At 57.6% G+C, this 24,761-nt stretch overlaps 1 protein-coding gene across 3 annotated transcripts; it reads left to right on the top strand.

The window, feature by feature from the left end:
• Positions 1-7,320: 7,320 nt before the first annotated feature.
• Positions 7,321-23,295, top strand: RIPOR1 (RHO family interacting cell polarization regulator 1). 3 transcript variants are annotated; one of them, XM_054579323.1, is made up of 22 exons: positions 7,321-7,418; positions 14,986-15,112; positions 15,231-15,383; positions 15,556-15,634; positions 16,344-16,367; positions 16,463-16,516; positions 16,660-16,812; positions 16,913-16,976; positions 17,072-17,115; positions 17,194-17,319; positions 17,770-17,918; positions 17,993-18,122; positions 18,203-19,819; positions 19,904-20,025; positions 20,823-20,955; positions 21,191-21,326; positions 21,450-21,611; positions 21,874-22,032; positions 22,175-22,371; positions 22,461-22,544; positions 22,657-22,747; positions 22,890-23,295. In XM_054579323.1, the coding sequence occupies exons 2-22, from the start codon at positions 15,009-15,011 to the stop codon at positions 22,985-22,987; spliced, it is 3,879 nt and encodes a 1,292-aa protein (XP_054435298.1). In that variant the 5' UTR covers positions 7,321-7,418; positions 14,986-15,008; the 3' UTR covers positions 22,988-23,295. The 3 variants fall into 3 exon arrangements, with proteins under 3 accessions (XP_054435298.1, XP_054435297.1, XP_054435296.1); XM_054579321.1 differs by lacking the exon at positions 7,321-7,418 and adding an exon at positions 14,151-14,169; XM_054579322.1 differs by lacking the exon at positions 14,986-15,112 and having other exon boundaries at positions 7,347-7,418.
• Positions 23,296-24,761: the final 1,466 nt, after the last annotated feature.

The following is a 24,761-nucleotide window of genomic DNA, read 5'->3' as shown; positions in this document are numbered from 1 at the left end:
GGGAGGACGGGGCAGACCTGGTGGCCGGTGGGGTGTCAGGGGAAAGGCCACCCAGACTAACATAAGGCCTTGGGAGAGGGAGTAGTTCTTAGGAGAGGAGACGAGGTGACTTTACACAATGGGTTTGGGGTGCCTAAGGGTCATCTTAAGGTGGGAATGGAGTGAGAGATAGGGGGCTGAGAGACTCAGGCCTCCCTGTGGGGATAGAAACAAGGCCCGGGAGTCAAAATGGCCTGGAGAAAAGTATCAAGGTGGAGGGAAGGGGGCCCAACACCCTGAGGGAGCCCACCAAGGAGCTTTAAGAGAGCCAGAGAAGCAGCTAGAAACCCCAGAGGAGCAGCCAGAGCAGCTGGGGGAGTTTCAGAAGAGGGAACTGGTCTGCCTCTGTGCCTGGCACTCCTGGAGCAGGTCAAAGGAGGGGAGGACTGAGAAGCGGAGGGTCAGGGAGCATCCCCACGGAGGCTTCAGAGTGTGGAGGGGGCTTTAATGGTGGTGATGGGATTCCCAGGGACCAGGTAGGAGTGTGAGCAGGGCTGCCACACAGGGCTGAGCAGGTTGCACACGACACACTTCAGTGATCATCCATTAAGGGGAGAACTACTTGGGGCCAAGGGGGGGACCCCCTGGAGCTGCTGGTATTTTGTAAAGCCCGTAGCTGCAGTGTGGATACGTCCCACACGATGGCGCCAAAGACCAACGCTGTGCTTGGGTTTGACTGGGCCAGGGATGGGGTCAGTTTGGGGATCTTCTGCCCTAGGGTCACCGACAGATGGGTGGACGGTATTACCAGATGCCCGTGGCTAGGACCCTCCCCACCACTGTGGCCTCCAAATCTCTGTCAGAACAGTTCTCCTAGTGGTAGGAACTCAAAAATAGACACACCACACACTGCCGCCTTTGTCAGCGGACCTCCCCACCCCCTCGGCCTGAAAGTGTCCCAGGGGAGCAGCTCATCCCATGATCTGAAAGAGGCACGGACATCCCTCCCACTTGTCCCTTGGGAGAAGGGAGTCAGGAAGGAAGGAAAGACGCCTGGTCCAGCAGGCAGGACACAGTCACCCCACCCCAGCACTGGCCTACTCACAGGTCCCCCTGGAGGCTGAAGCTGCATCAGCAGGGCCAATGACAGAACGCAGCCCAGGCCGGGGCAGGGTCCCCAAAGAAGTCACCAGTTGAGCCTGGCAACTCTAAACTAGAAACTTATACCCACCAGGTGTGGGGGCTGGCCTGGAAATGCCTGAATAAATAATGGTCATGTTGTCTTTGAAAATGATAACATGTTCATTGCAAATCATTTTTTGTATAAGTAAATATGAAGAAGAACATAAAACCAGGTGAAATTACAATGCCCAGAAGCGATGACCACTGCTGGCGCGGAGAGGAGCCTCCTGGCAGCTCTCAGGGCCACGGGACGCGGGTTTGACCTGGGGAGACTCCTGCTACCGACAGGCAGCTGTTCTGGTGCGTTCTCCACTCCTCCGTGTCTACTGTGTGGAGCACCTTTCCCTACTCACATATAACACCCTGTCTCCCTCCCCTGCCACCTCCCAGACCTCCTTTCTTTCTACTGCAGCCCATATGACTGAAGTACAGCAAGCTTTCCTAAGAGGCGTTGCCCCCGCTGCTCCCTCTGCCCCTGCTGCTCCCTCTTTCTCTGGATCGTTCAATGACTGTTCCCTTCTTGTTATTCAGGTCTCAGCTACAATGCCACTGTATCAAAGAGGCCTTCCCTGCCCACCCTCAGCCCCCTCACTCCACATCACATCTCCCGGCTTATTTTCTCTACAACTCTTCCTCTCTCTAAAGTCATCTTATTAACCTGTTAACTGTCTCCTTTGGCTGGAGTGTAAACTCCTGAAGAGCAGAGACCGCGCCGGGCTGCTCTGCCTCTTTGACCCTGGCATGCAGAATGACGCCAGGCACACAGTAGGTGCTCAGTCCGTGCCTGACCTCCATTTTCAGTGCCCAGCGAGCATCTCGGGTACGCACGAGCCTCCTCCAGCCCTCCGTCTCCCGCTGGTGGTCACAAGGACTGTGTCATCCCTTGGTCCCTGATTAAACAAGCCTTAATGAGATCTTTCCTTGCCTGTACAACTCTTTGGAATAAACTTCTTGAAGTGGAACTGAAGGGTGAAAGGAGAGTTTGCACTTGACATCCTGAAAATACTACTCTTAAACACTCAAACCAACTCCCACTCTTTTGAGAGTGTTCACTCACACGTCACACCCATCACTGCCTATCTCAGAGGCCAAGAACTAAGCGTGTCTCCGGTTGTTGTTTAAATTTGCATTGTGTTGATTGTTAATGAGACGAAGTACCTCTTAAAATTGCAATTTGAAAGGGTGGGTGCAGTTAAAGAAAGCATCAAAAAAGAGAAGTGGCTCCAGGAACCACAAGGTGACAGTGGTAAAGCCAGGACTTGACCGTGGGGCAGCACCCGAGGCCCTGGCTCTTTGGCCCGCACAGTGGAAAGCAGGGTTCAGGCTGGGGCGGAATGTGGGTGGAGGTTGACGGCAGGTGCAGTCACACCCACAAGTCCCATCCTTACCCCGTCTTGAGCCTGCGTCTGCCCCCAACACTCATGAAAATGCTCTAGCAGAGCTTGGCATCTTTAGCCCTCTCTCACTTGGCCTCTTGGTGGGCCAGTTGACCATTGTCCCCTCCAAAAACTATCTCCAGCCTCTTCCCTCTTCCCATATGTCCAGCTCCCTTCTGAACACCTTCTCTTGGATGGATGGTCCCCAGACTCCTCAGACGCCACTTGCCCAAACTAACCACATCACCTTCCCCTAACGTGATCCTCTAGGCCTTCCCATGTCACTGGAAAACACCAGCATCTACCCATCCCCCAGGCCCCAAATCCTGGCATCATCTGGGCTGCCTCCCTCTCCAGACGCCCTAGCCCATCAGTCACCCAGCCCTCCAATCTGCCTCCCAAGCATCTCTTGAATGTCTCCCCCTCTCAATCCCCTCTCCAAAGCCACCATGACCTTGGCTGGAAAATGATAGCAGCCTCTTTTTTGCCTCTGCCTGCCCCCTCCATGCACTGCTTGAGTGACCCTTGCAAAGCACAGACATGACCACAAAATTCCCCAGCTTACAGCCCAGACTCCCCATCACTGAGGGTAAACTCCATGCTGCCTCAGCTAGTTCCAGGGCGTCTCATGACTGGCCCCATCCCCAGCACGAACTCACCCAGTTCTGCAGCCATACTAAGCTTTTGTTCCTGCCAGCAAGGGAGGTTGCTTCTCCCTCGCATGCCTTGAACTCTGCTGCACTCTCTGCCCCAGATGCTCCTCCAAGAACCTACCTTCTGCCGGCCTAAGGAGCCCCGACAGCTTGCCATGATAAAGGCCGCTTCCCTAAAGAGCCCTTCCTAACCAGCACACGCTCACTCTCTCACACACGCAAACGTGCACAGACACAGCCATGATCGCACACTCACACTCACATTGGTGACACAGGCGGTGCAGAGACTGCAGGGTGTACCTGCCCTGAGTGACAGTGAGCCTTCTCAGGCAGGGACCGGGCGGTCTCACCTCTGTCCCCCCACTACTAATCTCCCCGGGGCTGAGCACACAGCAGGTTCCTCAAATGCTTGCTGAATACCTGGTGAATGAGTGCTGCACACTTCGTCTGAGGACACCGGTGCAATAAGGGGCAGGCTTTCTTCTGTCCCCTCACAGAAAGCTGGGGGGGGGGGGTAGTTGCATACCAGAGGGTCGTAGCCAAGGGGTCTGCAGCGTGGGATGAGGGAGGTCTCCATTTTTCTGAGGTTTGGAACTTGAACTGCATTGCTTCCAAAAATAGCTGTGCCGTATGTGAGGACTGAGGTTGACTGTGGTTCTCACCACCCCCTGCCATCTGATAGAGGAATTCTTCTGAGGCCAGAGCTTATCCCTTCAGGAACAGGAACGGCTGGAGGTAGAAATGACGAAGGTTGGCGGTCTGCCCCAGCTCCCAGCCCAGCGCCAGGCAGAGCATATGCTCAGGGAGTGATGCCTGACTCAGATCCCAGCTGTGCAGGACTCGGTGTACTGAGGAGGAGCCCAGAGAACACCCCTTTCCAAGGACAAGACCATGGAAAGGCCCTGCCTTCCCTGAGCCTCAGGTGACAGTTCTGTGAAATGGGTTTCAGCTGCGTCCTTCCTCACCTGGCTCACTGGTTGTTGGGGAGAGGCCTGGAAGGCCTCCAGCACCCTGTGACTCTCAGATGCTGTCCCTCACTCAAGGCCTCTGGGCAGGCAGAGAGCGCCAGGTAAAGGCTCAGGTGCCCTATCTGCTCACTGCAGCCCCATCCATCCCTGGCTCTGGTGGTCACAGGCTGGGGAGCCAGGCCTGGTCATAGAGAAGGAAAACAGGTAGTGAGTGGGCCCTGGCCAGGTAGCTCAGTTGGTTTGAGCATCATCCAATATGCCAAGGTTGTGGTTCGATCCCTGGTCAGGGCACATACAAGAATCAAGCAATTAAAGCATAAATAAGTGGAACAACAAATCTATGTCTCTCTCTCTCTCTCTTTCTCTCTCTCTCTCTCCCCTTCCTCAAAAAAAAACAAGCCCCCAAAAAAGGAGGGGTAGTGAGGGGGTAACAAGGGTCCACAGGTTTCTTGGAGGAAGAGACATTTAAGCTGTTTCCCAAATAGATAAGGGAGAGGATGATCCCAGGCAGAAGGGGGGCTGGGAGAAGAGGTAGAGGCCAAAGAGGGGGGACATGTCCAGGGAGCCACAGGTAGGTTGGTGTAAGGGAACGAGAGCAGACAGGGTTGGCAGGATGGGTGGAAGACGAGAAGCTGAGGTCACCGTAGGCCGGATGTCCTGGTCCACTATAGAGTCTGGACTTATTGTGAGGACACTGAGGAGTCAACGTGAACTGATTTATAGTTTAAAGGGTCACTTGAGCTGTTGGGTGTAGAGGACAACGAAGGGGGCAGGCAGGCCAGAAAAGATGGTGGCTCAGGCCCAGGTACTAATCGTGACGATGTGGAGACGTGGCTGGACACAGGACGGGGTGACTAATAGACTATGAAAGGCCAGGGAATGATCCATTAAAAGCAGGAATTTTATGGAAGTGGAATTCCAGAATTCCAGACCGAGAAAGAGTTCCCTGGACAGTGCCTTGGTGCGCCACCACCATCAGCGCTGCCTCTTTAGAGCCCTGAGTGGTGGCACAACTATGCCACTGCCATCCCAGGGGCCAGAATGCTGCCCAGTCCCGAGTGCTCAGTGGGTATTCGGTACACGAATTAATAAACAACAGAGTATTGGCAGTGGGTGTGGGGGGATACATTTGAAACCTACTAAGGAGGTAGAATCAACAGGAGCTCTGGAACTGTGGGGGCAGGAGGGGAGGACATCAAGGGTTCGTGCATTTACTCATTCGACTCACTCATACAAAAAGATTTCTTTTGGTTATTTTTTGAGATTTTATTTGTTTATATTTAGAGAGGGGAAAGAAGGAGAAAAGGAGAGAAATAGCAATGTGCGAGCTACATCAATCAGTTGCCTTTTGCACACCCCCAACCAGGGACCTAACTTGCAACCCAGGCATGTGCCCTGTCCTGGAATTGAACTGATGACCTTTTGGTTCACAGGCCGGTACTCAATCCACTGAGCCACACCAGCCAGGGCCAAAAAATGTTTCTTGAACTCCCACTCTGAGCCAGAAACAGTGGTGATGCGGACTCCCATGGCTCTTGCCCCCACAGAGCTTAGACACCACAGTGAGGTAGGTTTAGGCACATGAGCACAAACGGGCATGCGTGCTGCCTGGTGGTGATGAGTAACACGAAGCCATGAGTCCATGGGACATGGGGACAGAGAGTAACAAGGAGAGACTGTCTTCAGGCAAGGTGGTCAGAGGATGCCTGGCTGAGATGACATTAGAGATGGGCAGGAACCAATGGGTGTCAGTTTTGAGAGCTCTGGAGAGGCCAGCATGTGGCTCAGGTGGAAGCTTGGGCGGACAGCAGTGCTTTGGAGAGAGAAGGGCAAAGGAAGGAGTCCTTCCAGGGAAGGTCATGAGATCTGGTGGGCCATCCAGGAGCTCTGGAACACGAGAAGGCCCTGTGCACACAGAAAGGCTTCAGATGGTCAGCAGTGGATGGGTGGAAGCCCAGAGGTTGGATTATGTCTTAGGGTGGGGGGAAATAAAGAGTCCCTTCGCTGGAAGCTATCCCCAGGCCTAAGGACTTTGGAGAAGGAAGTGCAGCCCAAACTAAGCAAAGAGCAGCAACTGGAGAGCTGGGAGAAGGTTAGGTGTGTGTCTGGTAAGAGCTGGTGAGGGAGAGGATGTCAGTGCCCTGAGGGCCTTTGTGCCCCTTCCCCAAAACCTCTTAGGAATATATTCAGGAACCTCTCAGGAGTATATTGAGGAACCTCTTTTTAAAGTCCTCAAACCCCTTCTGGGTATGTCTGTGTTACTTTGGAAGATGGACTACAAGAGTAACGCCTGAAAGGACCAGGGGCTCAGAGCATTCAAGGTGGAAGAGGGCCAATGGTGTCTTATTGATGGGAGGGTTGGGGGACTGGAACTGGCCCTTTGACACCAATGTGGGGTCAGCTGTCAGCTCCACTTCAACCCACTCTAGTGGAGAGTCAGTCACTGTTCCAGATCCCTCATTGGAAAGGACTGAGCTCTGATCTCCTTGGCCAACATGTGCCCCAAGCCCAGATAACTCACTAAGAGCAAGACTTAAGATGCCCCCCAAATCATACTCAATGTGCGGTGACTGCATGGCCTGGCTAAGAGCCCAGACGGGCCTCCACAGCAGGGAAACCGAGGCTGGACTAGAAGGCAAGGCTGAAGAGCAGCGTCTGGACCCAGAGGGGGTTCCATGGCTAGGATTCAGGCCTTCCTCCTTGTTCTCCTCCCGAAAACAGAACTGGCCATGATTCCTTCTTCCAACCAACCCAGCTCAACAGTGGCAGCTCCAAGACCTGTTTCAGGCGGTCACAGACAGGGGCAGAGGCACTGAAAGGTCTCTAGAAGCTACGGAATCTGAGGGGACCCGCAAGCAGGGCTCTCCGTCGAACCCGGTTTTGGGGTCTGCGTGGGAAGGAATGGGACTGCCTTGGCGACCGGTTCTCGGAAAATCCTATTCCTTCGGATCCTGAGCCCTCCCGCCGCCCTAGCGTCCTCCAGGGTCCCGCCTACCCGCAAGCTGGTGGACTCCGCGGGCCACCAGCTGCCCGGTTACCCGAGAGGGCGGAGCGAGCTGTGGGCGCCTCCAGGGGTGCCAGAGCTGCGGGAGCGCAGGGGGTGGGGCCCAGAGGGCCGGGGGAGGAGCGGGGCCGCAGGGCGGCGGGGTGCTGGGAGGGGCGGGCGCCGGCGGCGGAGACAGCGGCAGCTGCGGTGCGACCAGGCTCGGCAGCGAAGAGCGCGCGGAGAGCGCGAGGTCCGCATAGCCCAGCTCAGCCATGTGAGTGTCCCCGCCGTCTCCGGGAGCCGCGGGCCGGGAGGGGGGCTGGAGCGGCGGTTCCGGTGCCTCCCCTGCCAGTGCTGCTCCGTAGGTCCGGGATCTGTTGTCCCGGCTGCGGCCCTGTCCACATCACCCCGGACCCGGACCCGGGCCGCCGGGTGTCGTTCCTCCCCTCCCTCTGCGCTCGGAGAACTCTGCTTGGTCCCACAAAAGCCGCCGCCTCCGGGCCTGCCGCGCCCGGCGCTGCCTCCTTCCAACCCACTGCAAGGCCCAAGCGGCCGATGCCCCGGGGCTCTGCAGTGGGCCAGGCCTGAGGGCGGGCCCTCGGCGCCAGCCTGGGCCCTGGCACGGTCTCTTTCCGGGAGCCCCCGCTGCCTTCGCCGCTGGAGAGGCTGAACTAGGAATGGGGAGGGGACAACAAGGAGTGCGAGTCGGCTTCAGAGATGAGCTCATCTTCCCGGCCCCACCGGCCGGCCTAAGCTGCTTTGGGGCCCTGCCCGTGGTGTCCGAGGCTGGTCTGGGGACCGTACTCTTCGCCCAAACCTGATGCGACTGAAGCCTGAGAGGATCGCCCTTGCACAGTGGGAGAACAGACCCTATCCCTAGAAATGGGAGGCTGGTGTGGAGTCTCTGCAAGCTGCCAGACCTGGACACCCTGCAGAACTGGTTTGGAGAAGGGGCTGCTCACCAGGGCTAAGTCCGGCGTCCCACCCTCTGTCCTCTTCTCCCCGATGAGGCCTGAGTACAGCTTCTGGGACTGACCCTTCCCAGCCAGTTCTGCTGGGTTGCTCCTAATGCATGACTAGGCCGGTTGGCTGAGAATCCTACTGTGTGCAGTCTAATGTAACAATAACGGTGCCTGGGGCACCATCAGTGCGGCCTGGCCCTGAGCCTGCAGCATTCAGCGCCGCCACAGCCTTCTTAGGAAGGTTATGACAATCTAGAAGATGCAGAAACAGGCCCAGAGAGGTTAAGTAATATTCTCAAGGTCACACAGCTGGTTTGAGGAGAGGTGGGAATTAGACCTAGGTTTGAAATCTTGCCACTGCACCATCTAGCGCCGTGTCACGGATGGGGAGGGGCTGGGGAAAATAAGAACCAGATCAGGGCGTGAGGTGCAAAATACTCCAGCAAGACTTAGCTCCCACTTCAGCCCTTACTCTGGGTCCTGGATACTGTTGGGGCAACAGCCAGAGAGCGGGTCTTGGACTTGAGTGGGGGTGGGAGGAACACGCAGGGCGCGAGCATGGTTCCTCCGGAGTGGAAAAGCTGGCAGGAGGGGCGCGGCTGAGTCAGGCAACCCCTCGCGGAGGCTGGGACTCACGCCCCTGGCCGGGCCGGGAGAGGCCTCTAGGTTCCAGCGTGAAGCCTGCCGGTTGGGGAATGTGACCAGCTGACTAGAGAGAGGGCCGGCAGGAAGTGAGGCCACCCGGCTGCCTCCGCCTGGTTCCGGGGTGGGGGGTCTCAGGCCGTGCAACGCCCCCCTCCCTCCCTGCTCCTGCAGCTTGGGATGACGTCAGCAACCGGGTTTGGGGCATTGCTATGGAGACAGGGGCAGGCTCAGGAGGGACCCCATTCTTCCTTGCAGCCCCCCTTGCCCGGATTATTTTTAGCTTCTGTTTACCTCAATCGGCCTGGGGCGCCGCGGCTGGGCAGCGGGGCGGGGCTGGACTGGGACTCCCAGCCAGGCGATTGGCTGGGCATACCCCTGAACTGGGCAGTGCCGGGGGACGCCTGCCGCACAAAAGTGCGCCAGTTTTAGTGTGTAGAGGGTAATGGAGGCCGCAGGGTCTAGAGCCGTGAAGGTGGCTAGAGTTCCATTGCAGGCTGCCCGCAAGAGGCTATGCTGCAGGCCCCGTCGCCGTTGGGACCTGGGTTCTTTCCCCATGTCCAGAGGAGACTTCAGGGCTGGCATGAGTCCAAAGAGTCCACTGGTTCTTAGCAGCCAGCCCCCCCACACCAGTTCAGGTGGACCCTCTTCCTTAGCTCAAGGGGTTCAGTTCTTTCCATCCCCCGCAGCAAGGGGATCCTGCCTACCCGTCCCCCCGTCCCCCCCCCCCCCCCCCCCGGCCATGGTCACTCAGAGGGATATTCTGAGAGTCACTTGGGAGGAGTCTGGGCCAACAGTAATACATCACGGTCCCTGTGGGCAGCAAAACCTCAGTCAGAGAAAGAAAATTGATAGGACAGTCAGCTTACTCTGAGTTCAGCCCACCCACTCAGCCCCAGAATTCCAGGGGACCCCCACCTTGCCTCATCTCCAGGGAGCTAAACCTTACTTGCTGACATAATCAGAAAGTGGGGAAGGGACAAGGAAACTTTTATGTGGGGTAGGGAAATTAGGGTGAACCAGACTTGAAATCTACCCCTCCAGCAGCTCAGCACCTGCTGCTCCTGTGTCTGGGCAGCCCGGTTCACTCAGCCCCCCACACGTACTCAGCCGCCCACCTCCTTTGTTGCCCTGGTGCATGCCCAGAGGGTACCACAGTGAGGCGAGCAGACAGGCTCCAGCCCCAGAGTTCACAGTCTGGTTGAAGACAGATGGTAAAGGAGAACTGACAGCCTAGTTATGTGGCCTCAGGGATCAGAGGGAGGAAACTGTGAGACGCCTAAAAGGGGGAACCAACCCTGGGTGGACTTCCTGGTGGAAGAAGTCATAGAGTAAGACTTGAAAAAGGAGAGGGAGCTGGTCAGGGTAAGAGTAGTCAGAGGAGGGTATAGGAGCCATAGGGGCTGCTGCCCAAATGCTGAAGAGCCTTGCATGTATTGAGAGAGGGTCTCAGAGGCTGAACAGAAAGACCATGAGGGGAGCAGGGACGATGAGGGAGGAGTGATTGAACGTGTAGGAGGGACGGGACAGAGTCTTACTGGTCATGTTAGAGAGTCTGGACTTTTGCCTTTGGGGCCAGAGGTTACCCATGGATGTTTCACAAGAGTCAGAATAGAGGGACATTAAAGATTTAGAGTCCTGCGGCCGGCCTTCTGGGTTTGAATCCTGGCCCTGCCGTTTACCAGCTGTGTAATATTGGGCAGATTAATAAATGTTAACAACAGCAGTTAATATTTGTCATGTGCTTACAGTGCAGCAGTGCGTCCACCCCAGCCTCCATACCCCACGTACAATTCGCCCTTCCTCAAATACTCCCTATAGAGGGAAGTATCTCACTTCATTGCCCCAACAGCCCTGTGAGGTAGTTGTTACTGTTATTGTTATTATCCTCATTTAACAGATGGGTATCTGGAGACCAAAAAGGTGAAGGAATGTCTTGTCCAAGGTCACATAGCCGGTTAGCCTCAGGTTTCTCATCTGTGAAATGGGGCTAATAGGACTTACCCCCATGGGATTGTTGCCAGCATTAAATGAAATGATGTTTGTTAATTAAGCACAGTGCCTGGCCTATAGAAAGCACTCAATCAAGCACAGTTTTTGGCATTGTCAGGTGACTGGAATTTTAAGAAGAGCAATATTGTTATTGACTAAAGAATGGGTCACTGTAGGTAACAGTGGAGACACGGAATGCATTTGGAAGCTGCAGTAGGGTTCAACGTGAGCCGGTGACAGCTTGGACCTCAATTCTACCTGTGGGGGTGGAGGGGAGGGGACAGGATCCAGAGATGGCAGGAGTGGGTGGCTTGGTGGATATGGAGGATAACAGAAACTGGCATCCAGGATGACCCCTAGTTTCTGTCTCCAAGAACTGAGTAAATAGATGGTAGGGCTGTCGCGGAGAGGTTGAGACTGGGGAAGAGTCCAGTTTGAAGAGGAAAGTGGCGAATTCAGTTTGGAGACAACCACATCAGCACACCCCTAACAGCCCACTCTGCATTGTCATTCAGCTTCTGGGAGGCAACAGACACATGCTGGATACACAGGCCTGGTGGTCAGAATAGCCGTTTAGACAAGGAGATAAGGAAGTGGGCAGCATTTAGATGACATTGAACTGTGGGAGGTGTACACAGCCCAAGAGCAGGGGGAATGAGCTCCACTTGAGGACAGGAAGAAAGGTCCCCTGTGGGAAAATAAGATGTGCAGTCAAGGAGATAGGTGGCAAACCAAGGTCACGTTGTCTTTTGAAATTCAAAGGAAGGAAGGGCTTAAGGAAGCGGAAGAGAGCCACAAAGTGCAAAGCTTTGTGAGATCTAGCAGGATAAGGACTAAACAGTGGACACTGGATTCAGCACCAGGGAGGCACCAGTGACCTCGTCCAGACAAGTGAGGGGAGTGGTGGGTGCAGAAGGCGGTCCAGGGTGGGAACAGGAGTGGGTGGGCGTGGAGAGGAAATGGATGTACACATCTCTTCCAGAAACTTGGCTCTGGAAGGGGGGTGAGGGGTGGGGTCGCTAGAAAGAGACACAGGAGGAGCACATTTTTTTCGTAGTTATTTATATAAAGTCAACTTTATATTGAAATATAATATGCATACAGAAAGGGCACATACCCTCAGCGGTACAGCTTGATGTGATTTCACAAAGGAACACAACCGTACAGGGTTAGGAAATAGAACCCAGATTAAGAAATAGAACATCACAACCACCCTGGAAGCCCCCTTGTGTCCTTTTCCAGTCATTATTCCCAAGGGTCACTACCATTCTGATTCCTATCACCATAGAGAGTTTTGCCTGTTTTTGAACTTCGCATCAAAGGAATCTTATCTATATTCTCTCTTGTGGTTTTGCTTCTTTCACTCAACATCACATCACGTCTGCAAGATTCATCCATATTGTTGCATGTAGTTGTATGTTCATTCTCTTCGCTGGAGAGCATTCCATTATTAACTGATGGGCATTTGGGTAGTGTCCAGGGTTGTCTTCATTTTTTGTGTGGGAGTGACTCGCACTTGTTCGAGGCTGGTGGAGAAAGTCTGAACACTCATTTCCTATGAGAGGGGAGAGAGATGACTAGGATTTCCCCAGTGGGAAACAAGAGCCTGGCTGAGGTTGAGAATTGCTCTGTCGTTCCAGCCCAGCTGCTGGGCCAAGACCTCTGGCAGCGCCTGCCAGCCTGCGTGCAGGTACAGGGAAGACAGGGAGTTGGGTTGCCCAGTGTTGGTTTCTGCCAGGTGGGAGAGAAGTACAGAGTGCCTGGCATGTTAGCAGCAGCAGACGGGTTGAAGGAGTCATGGCTGTGGCTTAGGCTGGGGAGAAGGGTGTGCAGGGAAGGTAGAGAAGAGACGGTAGGAGGGAGCTGGCGGAGAGAAATGAAGCAGAGGTGGATTGTGAGCCCTGTACAGGGTGGTGCCTGTGCCAACTCCAGTGACTGGCACATGCTGGAATCATGTGGCTCCTCTTCCCTGGAGTCTGTTGGTGGGGCGGGGCAGGGAGGGCAGGGAGTGCTCAGGGTTGTCACTCAGTGAAGAGTTGAGTAAGTGAGCTGAGAGCCTAAGCGGTCTCAGGTAGAAGGCAGGGTAGGTGGAGGTGATGCAGAGAGCCTGAGGGTTGTGGTCCCTGTGGTTGTGATTTGGGAAAGGAGTATTCCAGAGCCTAGTGATAAGACTGAGGTGTTCCCATGGGGCGAGGGTGTGAGCTGAAGAATAAAGAGAGGCCAATGTTGGGCAGGCAATCCACCAAATGCTTATTTGCTGGTGTAGGGTGCATAGCACCTAGTTTTCAAGAAGAGAGGAGAGGATGGCATTTTTCAAACTGGGGTCCTTGAACTTCTGGATCTATAGGGGGCTGGTGGGCTTGTTGGAAATTCAGACCCCTGGGTCCACCCCAGCCTCTTGGGGAGAAAGGAGGCCCAGCACCACAGAGTTGAGCATCAAGAAGCAGGAGTGTTTATGGGGTGGGAGAGCACCCAGCTCCTCCAAAGGCATGGGATGCCCAGTGGACTCTAGGCATGGTGGTCTCTGTCCTGGCTGAGGGTGGACAAGGGATATTCAGGGAGGAGATACTGGGGGCAGGAAAGGGCTGGCACTAAGAGGATACAGCCCATGCGAGCTGGAGACCAGAAAGCTGGGACTCCGCCCTAGGATGCAGCCTCTATTAGAGAGGAGGCCCTGGCTGGGCAGTGGGCGCTCTTCCCTGGGGCCTGCCAGGCAGGGAGAGTGCCCAGATTGACTACCCCGTCTGTGGGTGTAGCAGTGGGGGGCGGGGTACACGGGGCTAAACCCCATTCTTTGCTTCCCTCTCCGGGCAGCGACACAGAATATTCCACACTTTTAGCTCCTTTACCTTCTCAGCCTCTCGGACTCCTCAAGCTCAGCGCCTGACTCTATGCCCTCCACTGGCACCGCCCCTCCACGCAGCACCCGCCCTCTAACCTTCACATTCGCACCCCCAATCCTCAGCCCTCTGCGTGTTCAGCCCTTTTTCAGCACCCCTCAACAGTCACTCTGTGAGCCTTCTTTGCTAAACTTCACCCAATCCAGACCCCATTCTGTCCTCATTCTCTTTATTCCCTCCATATTCACGGCTCAACTCCCTTTACCCACACTCTTGATCCCAGCCCAGAGGACGCCCGTCAGTCCCTTCTCCGAGGGAACCCCCGGTCACCCCTCCCAGAGGCGGGGCAGGCCGAAGCCCCGGTGCCCCCCGGTCCTCCCGTCCCGCCCCATCCCGGCGGGCTGAGTCAGGCGGCAGGAACTGGGCGGGGGGCGGCGCCGGGAGGAGCTGAAGCCGAAGCCAGAGTCGCTGGGAGCGAGCGCCGAGCCCAGCCAGGCGGGCACCCTGGGCCAGCGGGGACACGGCGGGGGGGAGTGGCAAGCGCGGGGGGTGAGGGGCTGTCCCGGAACCATGAACGCCAAGAAGAAAGGTAGGACCGGGCCCCGGGGCTGCGAAGACTCCGGGGCAGTCTCTAGGGAGTACGAGCCAGATCCTGGGGGCTAGGGGCGCATGTTTTTCTGGAGCGGGATGGGGGGCTGCGGAGGATCTCTTTCCGCTAAGGGCGAAAGTGTTTGTGACTCAGTTTCCAGGTCCGAGTCGCAGGAAAGTGGAGGGGGCAGGGCACTTCTCGGCACTGCACCCCACTCTGGGAATCCCCGGCTCTGGGCGCCGGGAGGGGTCTGGCGTCCCGGCGCCGGGGAACTGGTGGGGGCTGGAGGGAGCAGCTTACCCGGAGCGGGCGGGTCGCAGGAGCCAAACGCGCTGTCTGGGCCTCGGCGTCGGGCAGCTCCGCTGGGCTCAAAGCGCGCTCCCCGCCCGCCAGGTGACCTCCAGCGGCCTCGCAGGGTGCGGGCCGGAGCTCCTGGTCCACTTTGGGTGGGGGCAGCTCAGCGGCAGGTCTGGGGAGCCTGCCCCGCCCCCGGGTAAACAGCCACTTCCGCACATTCTTCGCGCGCCCCGCCTCTTTCCTGCCCCTTCCCAGCCGGGGGAGGGTCCCCGCGCGACCCCCCTTCCTGCCTTGGGCGGCAGGCGGAGCCAGCACCCCTGCAGGAAGTGGGGGCCGAACCGAGGCCACGCTGAGTCCGAGACGCCCGCAGCAGTCCTGTCATTAGCGCCGTGGCAGGCGGTGTTGTCAGACTGCCGGCGTCAGGCCGTGTCCAGCAGGGCTAAGATACGGAGGACGGGCCGTGGGGAGGGGGCTTCAAGGGCCCGACTGGCGCTGGATACCCGCCCTCGCCACCCCCAGGGAGCCCCGCGCGGACTCATTCCATGATGTCCCTGTCGGTGCGGCCGCAGCGCCGCCTGCTCAGCGCCCGGGTCAATAGGAGCCAGTCCTTCGCAGGCGTCCTCGGCAGCCACGAGCGGGGGCCCAGGTACGCAGAAGACGGGGGCTGATGGGGTCAAGAGTGTCTGACTGGGTTGGAGCTGGGTGTGCAGTGAGGGTTTGGGGGACTCCTTCTTGCCCCTTTCTGAGTCCAGCGTTTTCTTCAGGAGCTTCCCAGCCTTCAGTCCCCCAGGGCCCCCACGGAAGCCCCCAGCGCTGTCCCGAGTGTCCAGGATGTTCGCCGTGGCACACCCAGCCCCCAAGGTGCCGCAGCCGGAGCGGCTGGACCTGGTGTACGCTGCTCTCAAGCGGGGCCTGACGTAAGCAACGCCCTCCCAACGCCTGGTCCCAGGATCCCTCCGCTAGCCCCGTCCTCTTTCTGCTAGTGAGAACTAGGAACTTTCCCCAGCCTCACACCCTCTCCCTGCTGCCTGTACCCTAGGCAGCTGGAGGCTGTGGAGGTAAGCTAATTCTTGTCACCCCTTTTCCCAGGGCCTATTTGGAAGTACACCAGCAGGAGCAGGAGAAACTCCAAGGGCAGATAAGGGAATCCAAGAGGAATTCCCGCCTGGTAAGTGAAGGGTTAGCAAAGATGCCCTGGATTGCTAATGCTTTTTGCCTTTCTGGGGTGGGGGGCTGGGCAGGGCCAACCCTGGGTGACATCAAGGCTGTTTTCTGGGGTGACTTAGTCCAGGTGTGACTAGAAGAGGGGATGGGATATCAGGAAGGGCGGAGGAGGTTTTTATCCCTCCATTCCCCAGGCTGGGCACACTTTCTGCTGGGGACCCAGTGCTTGCCTGTGGGAGCTTCCAGTGGGGTGGGTAGACCCCCACAGACATGAACAACAGGAGATTATATTGTAGTGGTACTGAGGGACAGCCATGGTTCTTCCTGGGGAACAACAGCTCAGGCTTCCCAAAGGAGGAGAGTTTCTGCTGGGTCTTGATGGATGAATAGGAGTTCCCCCAGGCTGATGCGTGAGACACAGCTCTCTCCCTAGGGGATGCGGGGTTACGGGAAAGGGAGAGGACTAGTGGAGGGTCCTCAAGGAGGAGGTGTGGGGAGGGTACTGGAGGGATCTTGGGGGCCAGACCTATGTCACAAGTACCGACCAAAGGCCAGGCTTGTGAGTCTGTCCCTGCTCTGACTGGAGTGGCCGTGGACTGTGGTGTGAGGGGGAGGAAGGCTGTGGAGAGGAGCAAGATGGGTCTGGGTGGACAAGCGCCCTGCGGGAATACTTCCCATACCTCCTAAGTGCCCCCTCTCTTTTTCCCCTGCAGGGCTTCCTATATGACTTAGACAAGGTGAGTGTATAGAGAATGGTGTTGGAAGAGGTTGGCTCATGGGGAGGGTAAAGGGCCCTGGGCCTCAGGCTCTTCCTGACGCACCTCTCCCCCAGCAAGTCAAGTCCATTGAACGCTTCCTGCGACGGCTGGAGTTCCATGCCAGCAAGGTACATAGGCAGCATGCATGTGTGCGTGTGGTGTGGGTTGTGGGACTGGGTATCTTAGGGATACGGGGAAGACGTTTGGCTCCCGGTGTGCAACCCCAGGAGTGAATCTCAATCCCTTCACTGCCACCCACTCACCTGCCCAGATCGACGAGCTATATGAGGCATACTGTGTCCAGCGGCGTCTCCGGGATGGTGCCTATAACATGGTCCGTGCCTACAGCACCGGGTCCCCAGGGAGTCGCGAGGCCCGGGACAGCCTGGCCGAGGCCACTCGGGGGCATCGAGAGTACACAGAGGTGAGGGATGGGTGCCTGTTAGGACAGGCTCAGGGTATGGCAGAGCTGATGAGAGGGGACTGGTTGTTGATCTGCTCCTGTCCTTGCCCATCCCTCCCAGAGCATGTGTGTGCTGGAGAGTGAGCTGGAGGCACAGCTGGGCGAGTTCCATCTCCGGATGAAAGGTACTGAGTGGTGGGGGCAGACCGGTGGTAGGGAGAGGGAAGCGTATGCCCAAGACCCCTCCCTCAACATGGGTCTTCTTTTCCTCCACTCCCAGGGCTGGCTGGCTTTGCCAGGCTGTGTGCGGGTGATCAGTATGAGGTAGGAGGATGTGCAGGGAAGGGCTGGGATGGCAGGGTCACAACACCAATGGCTGCCTCATCCTGCGTGTTCCCTTAGATCTGCATGAAATATGGGCGTCAGCGCTGGAAACTACGGGGCCGCATTGAGGGTAGTGGAAAGCAGGTGTGGGACAGTGAGGAAACCATCTTTCTTCCTCTGCTCACGGAATTCCTGTCCATCAAGGTGATGCCTCTGCCCAGCACCACAGGACACATGATCCTGTGACTCCCTGACCCCAGGATCCCCCTATGACCCTTACTACCCTGAGGCCCTTAGCCCTGTGACCCCCTCCTGGCTCCATGGCCCTGTGAATGTGGGATCCCATGACTTAATGAGCCTGTAATTTCCTCCTCACATTCTGACCTTGTGCCTATTTGACCCCCTAAACACTCCATGAGGCTGTAACCCCCATCCGCTCAACGATTTTACAAACTTAGACCTCCATGATCACCACGCTTCCAGGGTGTTTCAAGCTTCCATGGCCTCATTACCCTCAAAACGCCAATCCCCACAACCTCCTCATGACCCCGTGACCCTGTGACTGTTGCAAAAACTGCAGGTTGAGACCTTTGATCCCCCATGATCTCACGACCCCTATACTCTTGTGAGCCCATGATGTGTTCTTGGCTGTAGGTGACAGAGCTGAAGGGCCTGGCCAACCACGTGGTTGTAGGCAGCGTCTCCTGCGAGACAAAGGACTTGTTTGCCGCTCTGCCGCAGGTTGTGGCTGTGGACATCAATGACCTCGGCACCATTAAGCTCAGCCTGGAAGTCACATGGAGGTTGGTGGGGCGGAGCAGCTCAGGGACAGGGCCAGGGGCCAAAGGCGGCCGCTAACAGTCTGTTTCCTCCCCAGCCCCTTCGATAAGGATGACCAGCCCTCAGCTGCTTCTACTGTCAACAAGGCCTCCACAGTGACCAAGCGCTTCTCCACCTATAGCCAGAGCCCACCAGATACGCCCTCGCTGCGGGAGCAGGCCTTCTACGTGAGTCGCAACGCAGGCTCAGGTCCCCCACCCCCCAGGGGCCTGAGGGCGGTCCTGAAGTGCCCTTTACTCTCTCCCAGAATATGCTGAGACGGCAGGAGGAGCTAGAGAATGGGACGGCATGGTCCCTGTCATCCGAATCTTCAGATGATTCATCCAGTCCACAGCTCTCGGGCACTGCCCGCCACTCCTCGGCCCCGAGGCCCCTGGTGCAGCAACCTGAGCCTCTGCCCATCCAAGTCGCCTTCCGCAGGCCTGAGACTCCCACATCTGGGCCCACAGATGAAGAAGGAGCCACGGCCCCCGCCCTAGCCAATGGGCATGCCCCCTACAGCCGGACTCTGAGTCACATCAGCGAGGCCAGTGTAGATGCTGCCTTGGCTGAGGCTTCAGTAGAAGCTGAGGTCCTAGAAAGCCAGGGACCTAACCCAACTGTGCACCCAAGTCCCATCCATGGGGAGCACCCTGGTCCTGTCCCTTCTGTCCCGGACCCTGACCATTCCGTCACAGGCCCCACTCTCAGTGCAGCAGGCCTTGCCCACACATCTACAGACCCTGCCCTGTCCGCACATCTAAACTCACTTCCCAAGGTCACAGACTCTAGCTCTCCTGAACTGCCAGGTCCCACTCACACCACTACAAGCTCCACCTGCAGTACTATAAGCTCTACCAGCAGTGCTCCAAGCCTCACTCACACTGCCGCAGACCCTACCCACAAGTCCAAGCCCTCAACCCCCCCTGCTACAGGCCCTACCCCCAGTGCTATGGGCCCAGGCCAGGCCACTGCAAGTCCCACCCACAAGCCAATGCTTTCTACCCTCACTACTGCATGTCCTACCCGCAACACTACAAGCCCAGTCCAGACCACAAGCCCCAGCCGCACTGTCACAAATCTGACAAGTATTGTCATAAGCCCCATCAAGCCTTTGCTCTCTAACCCCACTACCACAATGGGCCCTTTGCCAAGTGCCCAGGGCCCAGCCCCGCCTACCACAAGTCCCACCCACACCACCACAAGCCTCACCCAAACTACTGCAAGCCCTACCTACACCACCACAAGTCCCACCCAAACTACTTCAAGCCCCACCCATACTGCCACATGCCCCACCCCCATCACCACAAGCCCTTCTCACAAAGCTGAGATGACAACTCACATCACTATAAATCCAATCCCCAATGTTAAAGGCCCAGTCCAAACCACCGGAAGCCCCACCCCCCCTGTCACAAGCCCCCCTCTTACAACTGTAAGGCCTTCCACTTCTCTGGACCTTGCCACGCTCCCCAGCCCCTCCGCACACATGGACCCCAACCTCCCAGGCACCAACCCACTGCCCTATAGCCACCCAGCTTCCACTCCCTGCGCTCAGGCAGACCCCATAGCCCCAAGCAGCTCCTACCCAAGTCCTGCCTGCTCCAGTTTGGAACCCCTTACAGGCCCTTCCCCAGACCCTGCTGGGCCCATCCTTGAGAGTCCAAGCCTCCCTTCCTCACCCTTAGCCCCTGTGCCCCAGCATTCAGACTTTAGCATGGCCATGGCTGCCCAGGCCCCAGTTCCAGGAGCAGCTGGAGGGGCTGGAGACAGGAGGCTGGAGGAGGCACTAAGGGCCCTAATGGCTGCCCTGGATGACTACCGTGGCCAGTTTCCGGAGCTGCAGGGCCTGGAGCAGGAGGTGATCCGGCTGGAGAGTCTCCTCATGGTAAGGAGGGCTGGGCCGGACTGTGGCAGCCCAGGAAGGGCAGCCAGGCAGTGGCCATGGCTCTGACTCCCTTCACAACCCCAGCAGAGACAAGGCCTGACTCGCAGCCGGGCCTCCAGCCTGAGCATCACGGTGGAGCATGCCCTGGAGAGCTTCAGCTTCCTTAATGAGGATGAAGATGAAGACAATGATGGTCCTGGTGACAGGTGACAGGGGCTAAGTGAGATGGGGCTAGGCGAGGAGAAGGAGGTGAGGTGAGTGCCAGGTGGAGGAGTAAGGCAAGAAAGGGGAACAGGTGAGGTGAGGCCAGGCGAAGCACGTGAGGAATGCGGCAGGACTGGAAGTGGACAGGAGGGGTGGACTTCCTTGTGGGTTCATCCCATGCACTCCTCACGTGTCCTTGATGTCCATGCTTCTAACCCCATCTGTCTTGTCTGTATCTCCAGTGCTTCTGACCCCCCCTCCTCCTCCTCATTGTTGTCGCAATGCCTGCCCCCCTCACCAGTCCCCATCAGCTCACGCGCCCTTTCTCTCACCCTGGGCCCCCAGCATCAACCCCGGCTGTGCCGTGGAGCCGGGCCCCTCTGCTCTCTGTCCTGGAGTGGGCCTTGCCAATTCCTAGTTGAGGGTCGTGCCCAGCCCCACCTCCCCCTGCTGCTGCCCAGGTCACAGCCCTGTCCCCTGAGCCCCTTGGGCCACAACACCTTGCACTGCACATTACATAGACCATCCCACCTGCAACGCTGTCCCCACGCATCTCAGCCCCCGCTGCCCCGGCAGTCCCCACGGTCCTAGCTGGATGTTGCACAGGGCAGAGGAACCCTGAAGGCCCCTGCGACCACCTGCGCCCTTTCTTCTCCTAGAAGTTCTCCATGAGCTCACCCATTGTCTGTTGTCTGTGCATTGTCTGTTCTTCCCTTCAGGGATGGGGGGAACTTAAACACACTGGTGACCAGATGGTGATGCCTGCTCCTAAAGGTGGTTGACCCCATTTTTCTCCCAGGCCCCCAAGCAGCCTGGAGCCTGGGGCTGAGGACAGCCTCCACTCACCCAGTGCCCGCCCCCTCAGCACGGAGTGTCCAGCTCTGGACACTGCCTTGGTCCAGCACCTGTACTACTGCAGCCGCCTCCTGCTGGTGAGGCTAGTGACATTCCCACCACCCTCCCTTTATAGCCCTTTACCCCAGGGAGCCCTCCACACCTGCTCTGAGTTCCACTCCCCAATGCCCCAGGTCCCTGGCATCTGGCTCTTACTCCCACACTCTGGCTCCCTCTAATCTCCCCTAATGCATGCTGGGATCTGTAGTCCCTGGACTCCACCCTCAAGCTCTACCTTGAGATCTGAGCTACTTGGCCACCCCTGTTCTCCAGAAACTGGGCACATTTGGGCCCCTGCGCTGCCAGGAGGCATGGGCCCTGGAGCGGCTGCTGCGGGAGGCCCGAGTGCTCGAGGCAGTATGCGAGCTTAGCAGGAGATGGGAAATCCCTGCTACCTCTGCCCAGGAAGGTAAAGGCCCTGTGGGCTCTCACTTGGTGTCTGCCCTTAAGCTCCTTCCTTGCTCTACCCCACCTAGCCTCGTCTGCCTACCAGCTTGCCCTGTTGCTGATGGTTTCCTGCATCTGTTCACAGTGGTGCAGTTCTCGGCCTCTCGGCCTGGCTTTCTGACCTTCTGGGACCAGTGCACAGAGGGACTTAGCCCTTTCATCTGCCCTGTGAAGCAGGTGCTCCTCACCTTCTGCAATCAGTATGGTGCCCGTCTCTCCCTACGACAGCCAGGCTTACCTGAGGCTGGTGAGCAGGCTGCCTCCTTGCCCCCTCTGCCCTCCCTTCTCAGATCCCCAGCGATGGGACCATAGGGAAAGCCAGGTCAGCCCACGCAGACACGCTGAGCTGAGCACTGGGAATAGCAAAGGCTTGTGCCTTGGTGCAAGAGGACCCAGATGGGTAGGGTTTGGACAGGGACCCCTGGACCTGAGTCTGGGGTGGGAGCACTCTTTCCTCCAAGGGCCTGGGTCCATTTAAACCCGGAGGCCTATGGCACTGCTTCCCACAGTGTGTGTCAAGTTCCTGGAGGATGTGCTGGGGCAGAAGCTGCCCAGGAGGCCCCAGCCAGGCCCTGGAGAGCAGCTCACTGTCTTCCAGTTCTGGAGTTACGTGGAATCCTTGCACAGCCCGTCTATGGAGGCATATGTGACTGAGACCGCTGAGGAGGGTAAGGCAGCAGCCCTGATCACAAAGTGGCCTCACGCTATGGGTGGGTCTCATGGTACGAAGGACATGAGTGTACAGAAGACCCCACCCAAGGAGGCTCCTTGCTCTCATACATTGTTCCAAGCCCCTCTTTCTTCTTTCAGTGTTACTGGTGCAGAATCTGAACTCAGATGACCAAGCTATTGTGCTCAAGGCTCTAAGGTTGGCACCTGAGGGGCGGCTGCGAAGGGACGGGCTCCGGGCCCTCAGCTCCCTGCTTGTTCATGGCAACAACAAGGTCATGGCTGCTGTCAGCACCCAGCTCCGGAGCCTGTCACTGGGCCCTGACTTCAGGGAAAGGGTGAGAGTGGGCAGGGCTCCCTTGAAGGCAAAGGCTGGGGCCCCAGGGTCGCCATGTCTGGCTAAGTCTGCCATCGCACCCTTACTCAGGCCCTGCTGTGCTTCCTGGACCAACTTGAGGATGAGGACGTGCAGATGAGAGTGGCTGGCTGCCTGGCCCTAGGCTGCATCAAGGTGATCCCTCCAACCCACCCCCTCGTTCTCTCCCCTCCTTCCCCCAGCCCTGGGCCCTGGGCTTTTACCACCTGCTCCAATGGGCCAACCTCAGTGCTCCCTCCTCTGGTAGGCTCCTGAGGGAATTGAGCCCCTGGTGTACCTGTGCCAAACGGACACAGAAGTCGTGAGGGAAGCTGCTCGGCAGAGTCTGCAACAGTGTGGTGAGGCTGGGGGATGGGAGGTACGGATTAAGTATAGTCCTGGGACATTTTGGCTGATGGGAGTTGGGGTTAGATGGGGTCAAGGGTGAGAGGACCAGGGTGGGGCTAACACCCCTCCTGACCCCATTCTTAAACATTACAGGGGAAGAGGGACAGTCTGCCCATCGACGGCTAGAGGAGTCACTGGACGCCCTTCCCCGAATCTTCGGGCCTGGCAGCATGGCCAGCACAGCGTTCTAAACTCCCCACCAGCCGGCTCCCAGTGCCCCTTCCCCCACTTTCAGGGCTCACCAGGCACTGGCAGGGAGGGTGAGGGCTGGCTCCAGACACCCCTCCCCCACAGATTCCTATCAATGAAAATCCTAATATATTCTTCTGTTGCCCTCGGGGTGGGTAGAGTCAGTGCCTGCAGTCAAGTGCCTCCCAGCCTCAGCTCAGCACACTTGCCACAAATCAGTGTCCCGGGCCTGGCCATCCTGCCTCTGCCTCACCACGTCCCTTGGTTTTGTATTTTATTTACAGAGTTTTACAGAAAATAAAAAAATGAAAATGCCTTTCCTACATGGCCTGGCCTGGTGCGCTCCTGACCCTCTGGCTCCAGCACCCTTTGGTTGTGGCCCTTCCTGATATTAGTGTGCCCACACTCCAACTGTGACAATGACATGTGCTTTTGGCCTGGAAATCTGGGTGGGAGAGAGCCCACAGGCTGGAAGAGGGCTTGGAGGGCAGAAGAAAAGGGTGGTGGCATGTTGCTGAGGAGGCTCAGCCTGTAGGCTGGGCATGCGCTGGGCCTGGACGCTGGGGGCCCAGGCTGGAGCCATACTGTGGAGTTGGCCTAGCGAAGGCCCAAAGGGTGCCAGTCCTGGGAATGGCTCTCTAGCAACTAGCACCCTGCTGCCAGGCGGCAAAAAGGAAGCAGGGAGGAAAAAAGGCATGGTGGCAGCTGGAGCTTCAAGCCACCAGGGGGCAGCAGAACCCCTTCAGAGAATGCTAGGCTTCTAGATCTCCTCATCTGTGGCAGCTTCCTACAGAGGGGGCAGAGCACAGGGAGCTCCTTGAAGCCTGGGTAGTAAGAGAGAGGACATCCTTGCAGAGGGGGGGAGCTAGGGCCTGGGAGGCCGGAGACCCAGATGGCTGCCCTCTGACCCAACACAGCAAGTCCCTCCTCTCCCAGAACTGCTGCCTCTCTGTAATAACAAACCTGACTGAACCCTGTGGCCCCCACAGCCTGTTGGCCTGTCTTGCTTTAGGAAGCAGGGCGCTAGGGAGAAGGTTCATCTCCCCCCAGAGCTGCCCAGAACACTGAGCGTGTCAGCCCCAGAAAGCTACGAGTTCTACGGGAGGAACTTGAGGGCGGGGTGGGATTTCAGGATGGCAGGCCTGTTCTAAGGAGGGCCTGGGGGAGGCCCACGCCCAAGGCTGGAGAAACTGGCCCTCCGCCCTTCCCCTCTCAATCCAGAGCTTTGATTCTCCAGGGCCAAGGGAGACAGTGCACAGGCAGGGCCTTCCGTACTCCCTGAGTCCACTCTGGTATCCCAGTGTCTGTGGTGGCAGCAGAGCAATGTGACACACTGGGAGAAAGTGTGCACCTGCACTCAGGCAGAGCCGATGAGGTGCCAATAGCCCCTCCTGGGTATGGGGGTGGGGGCGTGACCCAGATCCCCAGGGAGCCCTACCCCCGAGTGTTTTAGAGCTGTGTATAGAGAGGCTTGGCTGGCCCTTAACCACCTGCTGGGGAAGCCAAGCTGAGCAGGAAAAAAAAAACAAATAAAAAAAAAACGGCAACAGGAAGGAGCACAGGAAACACCTGTGTGTGGATGCAGGTGGCTCATTCCAGACGGGTGGGGTTGCGGGCAGGCAGACGGCCCTCAGGCCGTCTCTGTGCTCCCCCTGTAACTGAAGGGTGTCATGGGAGGGATGGTGGTGTGCAGTTTTTTGGGTGGTAGGCTGGGGTGGCAGAGGGTGAAGAAGGCAAACAAGTGATAGAGACCAAGCCAGCACCGAAAGCTGGCCA

The sequence above is a fragment of the Pteronotus mesoamericanus genome, unplaced genomic scaffold, assembly GCF_021234165.1.
Source record: "Pteronotus mesoamericanus isolate MK-2021 breed Mesoamerican mustached bat unplaced genomic scaffold, CSHL_Meso_final contig_52, whole genome shotgun sequence".
NCBI lineage: Eukaryota > Metazoa > Chordata > Mammalia > Chiroptera > Mormoopidae > Pteronotus > Pteronotus mesoamericanus.
Note: the sequence above shows the minus strand (reverse complement) of the source record. Positions and strands in the feature narration are given on the sequence as shown.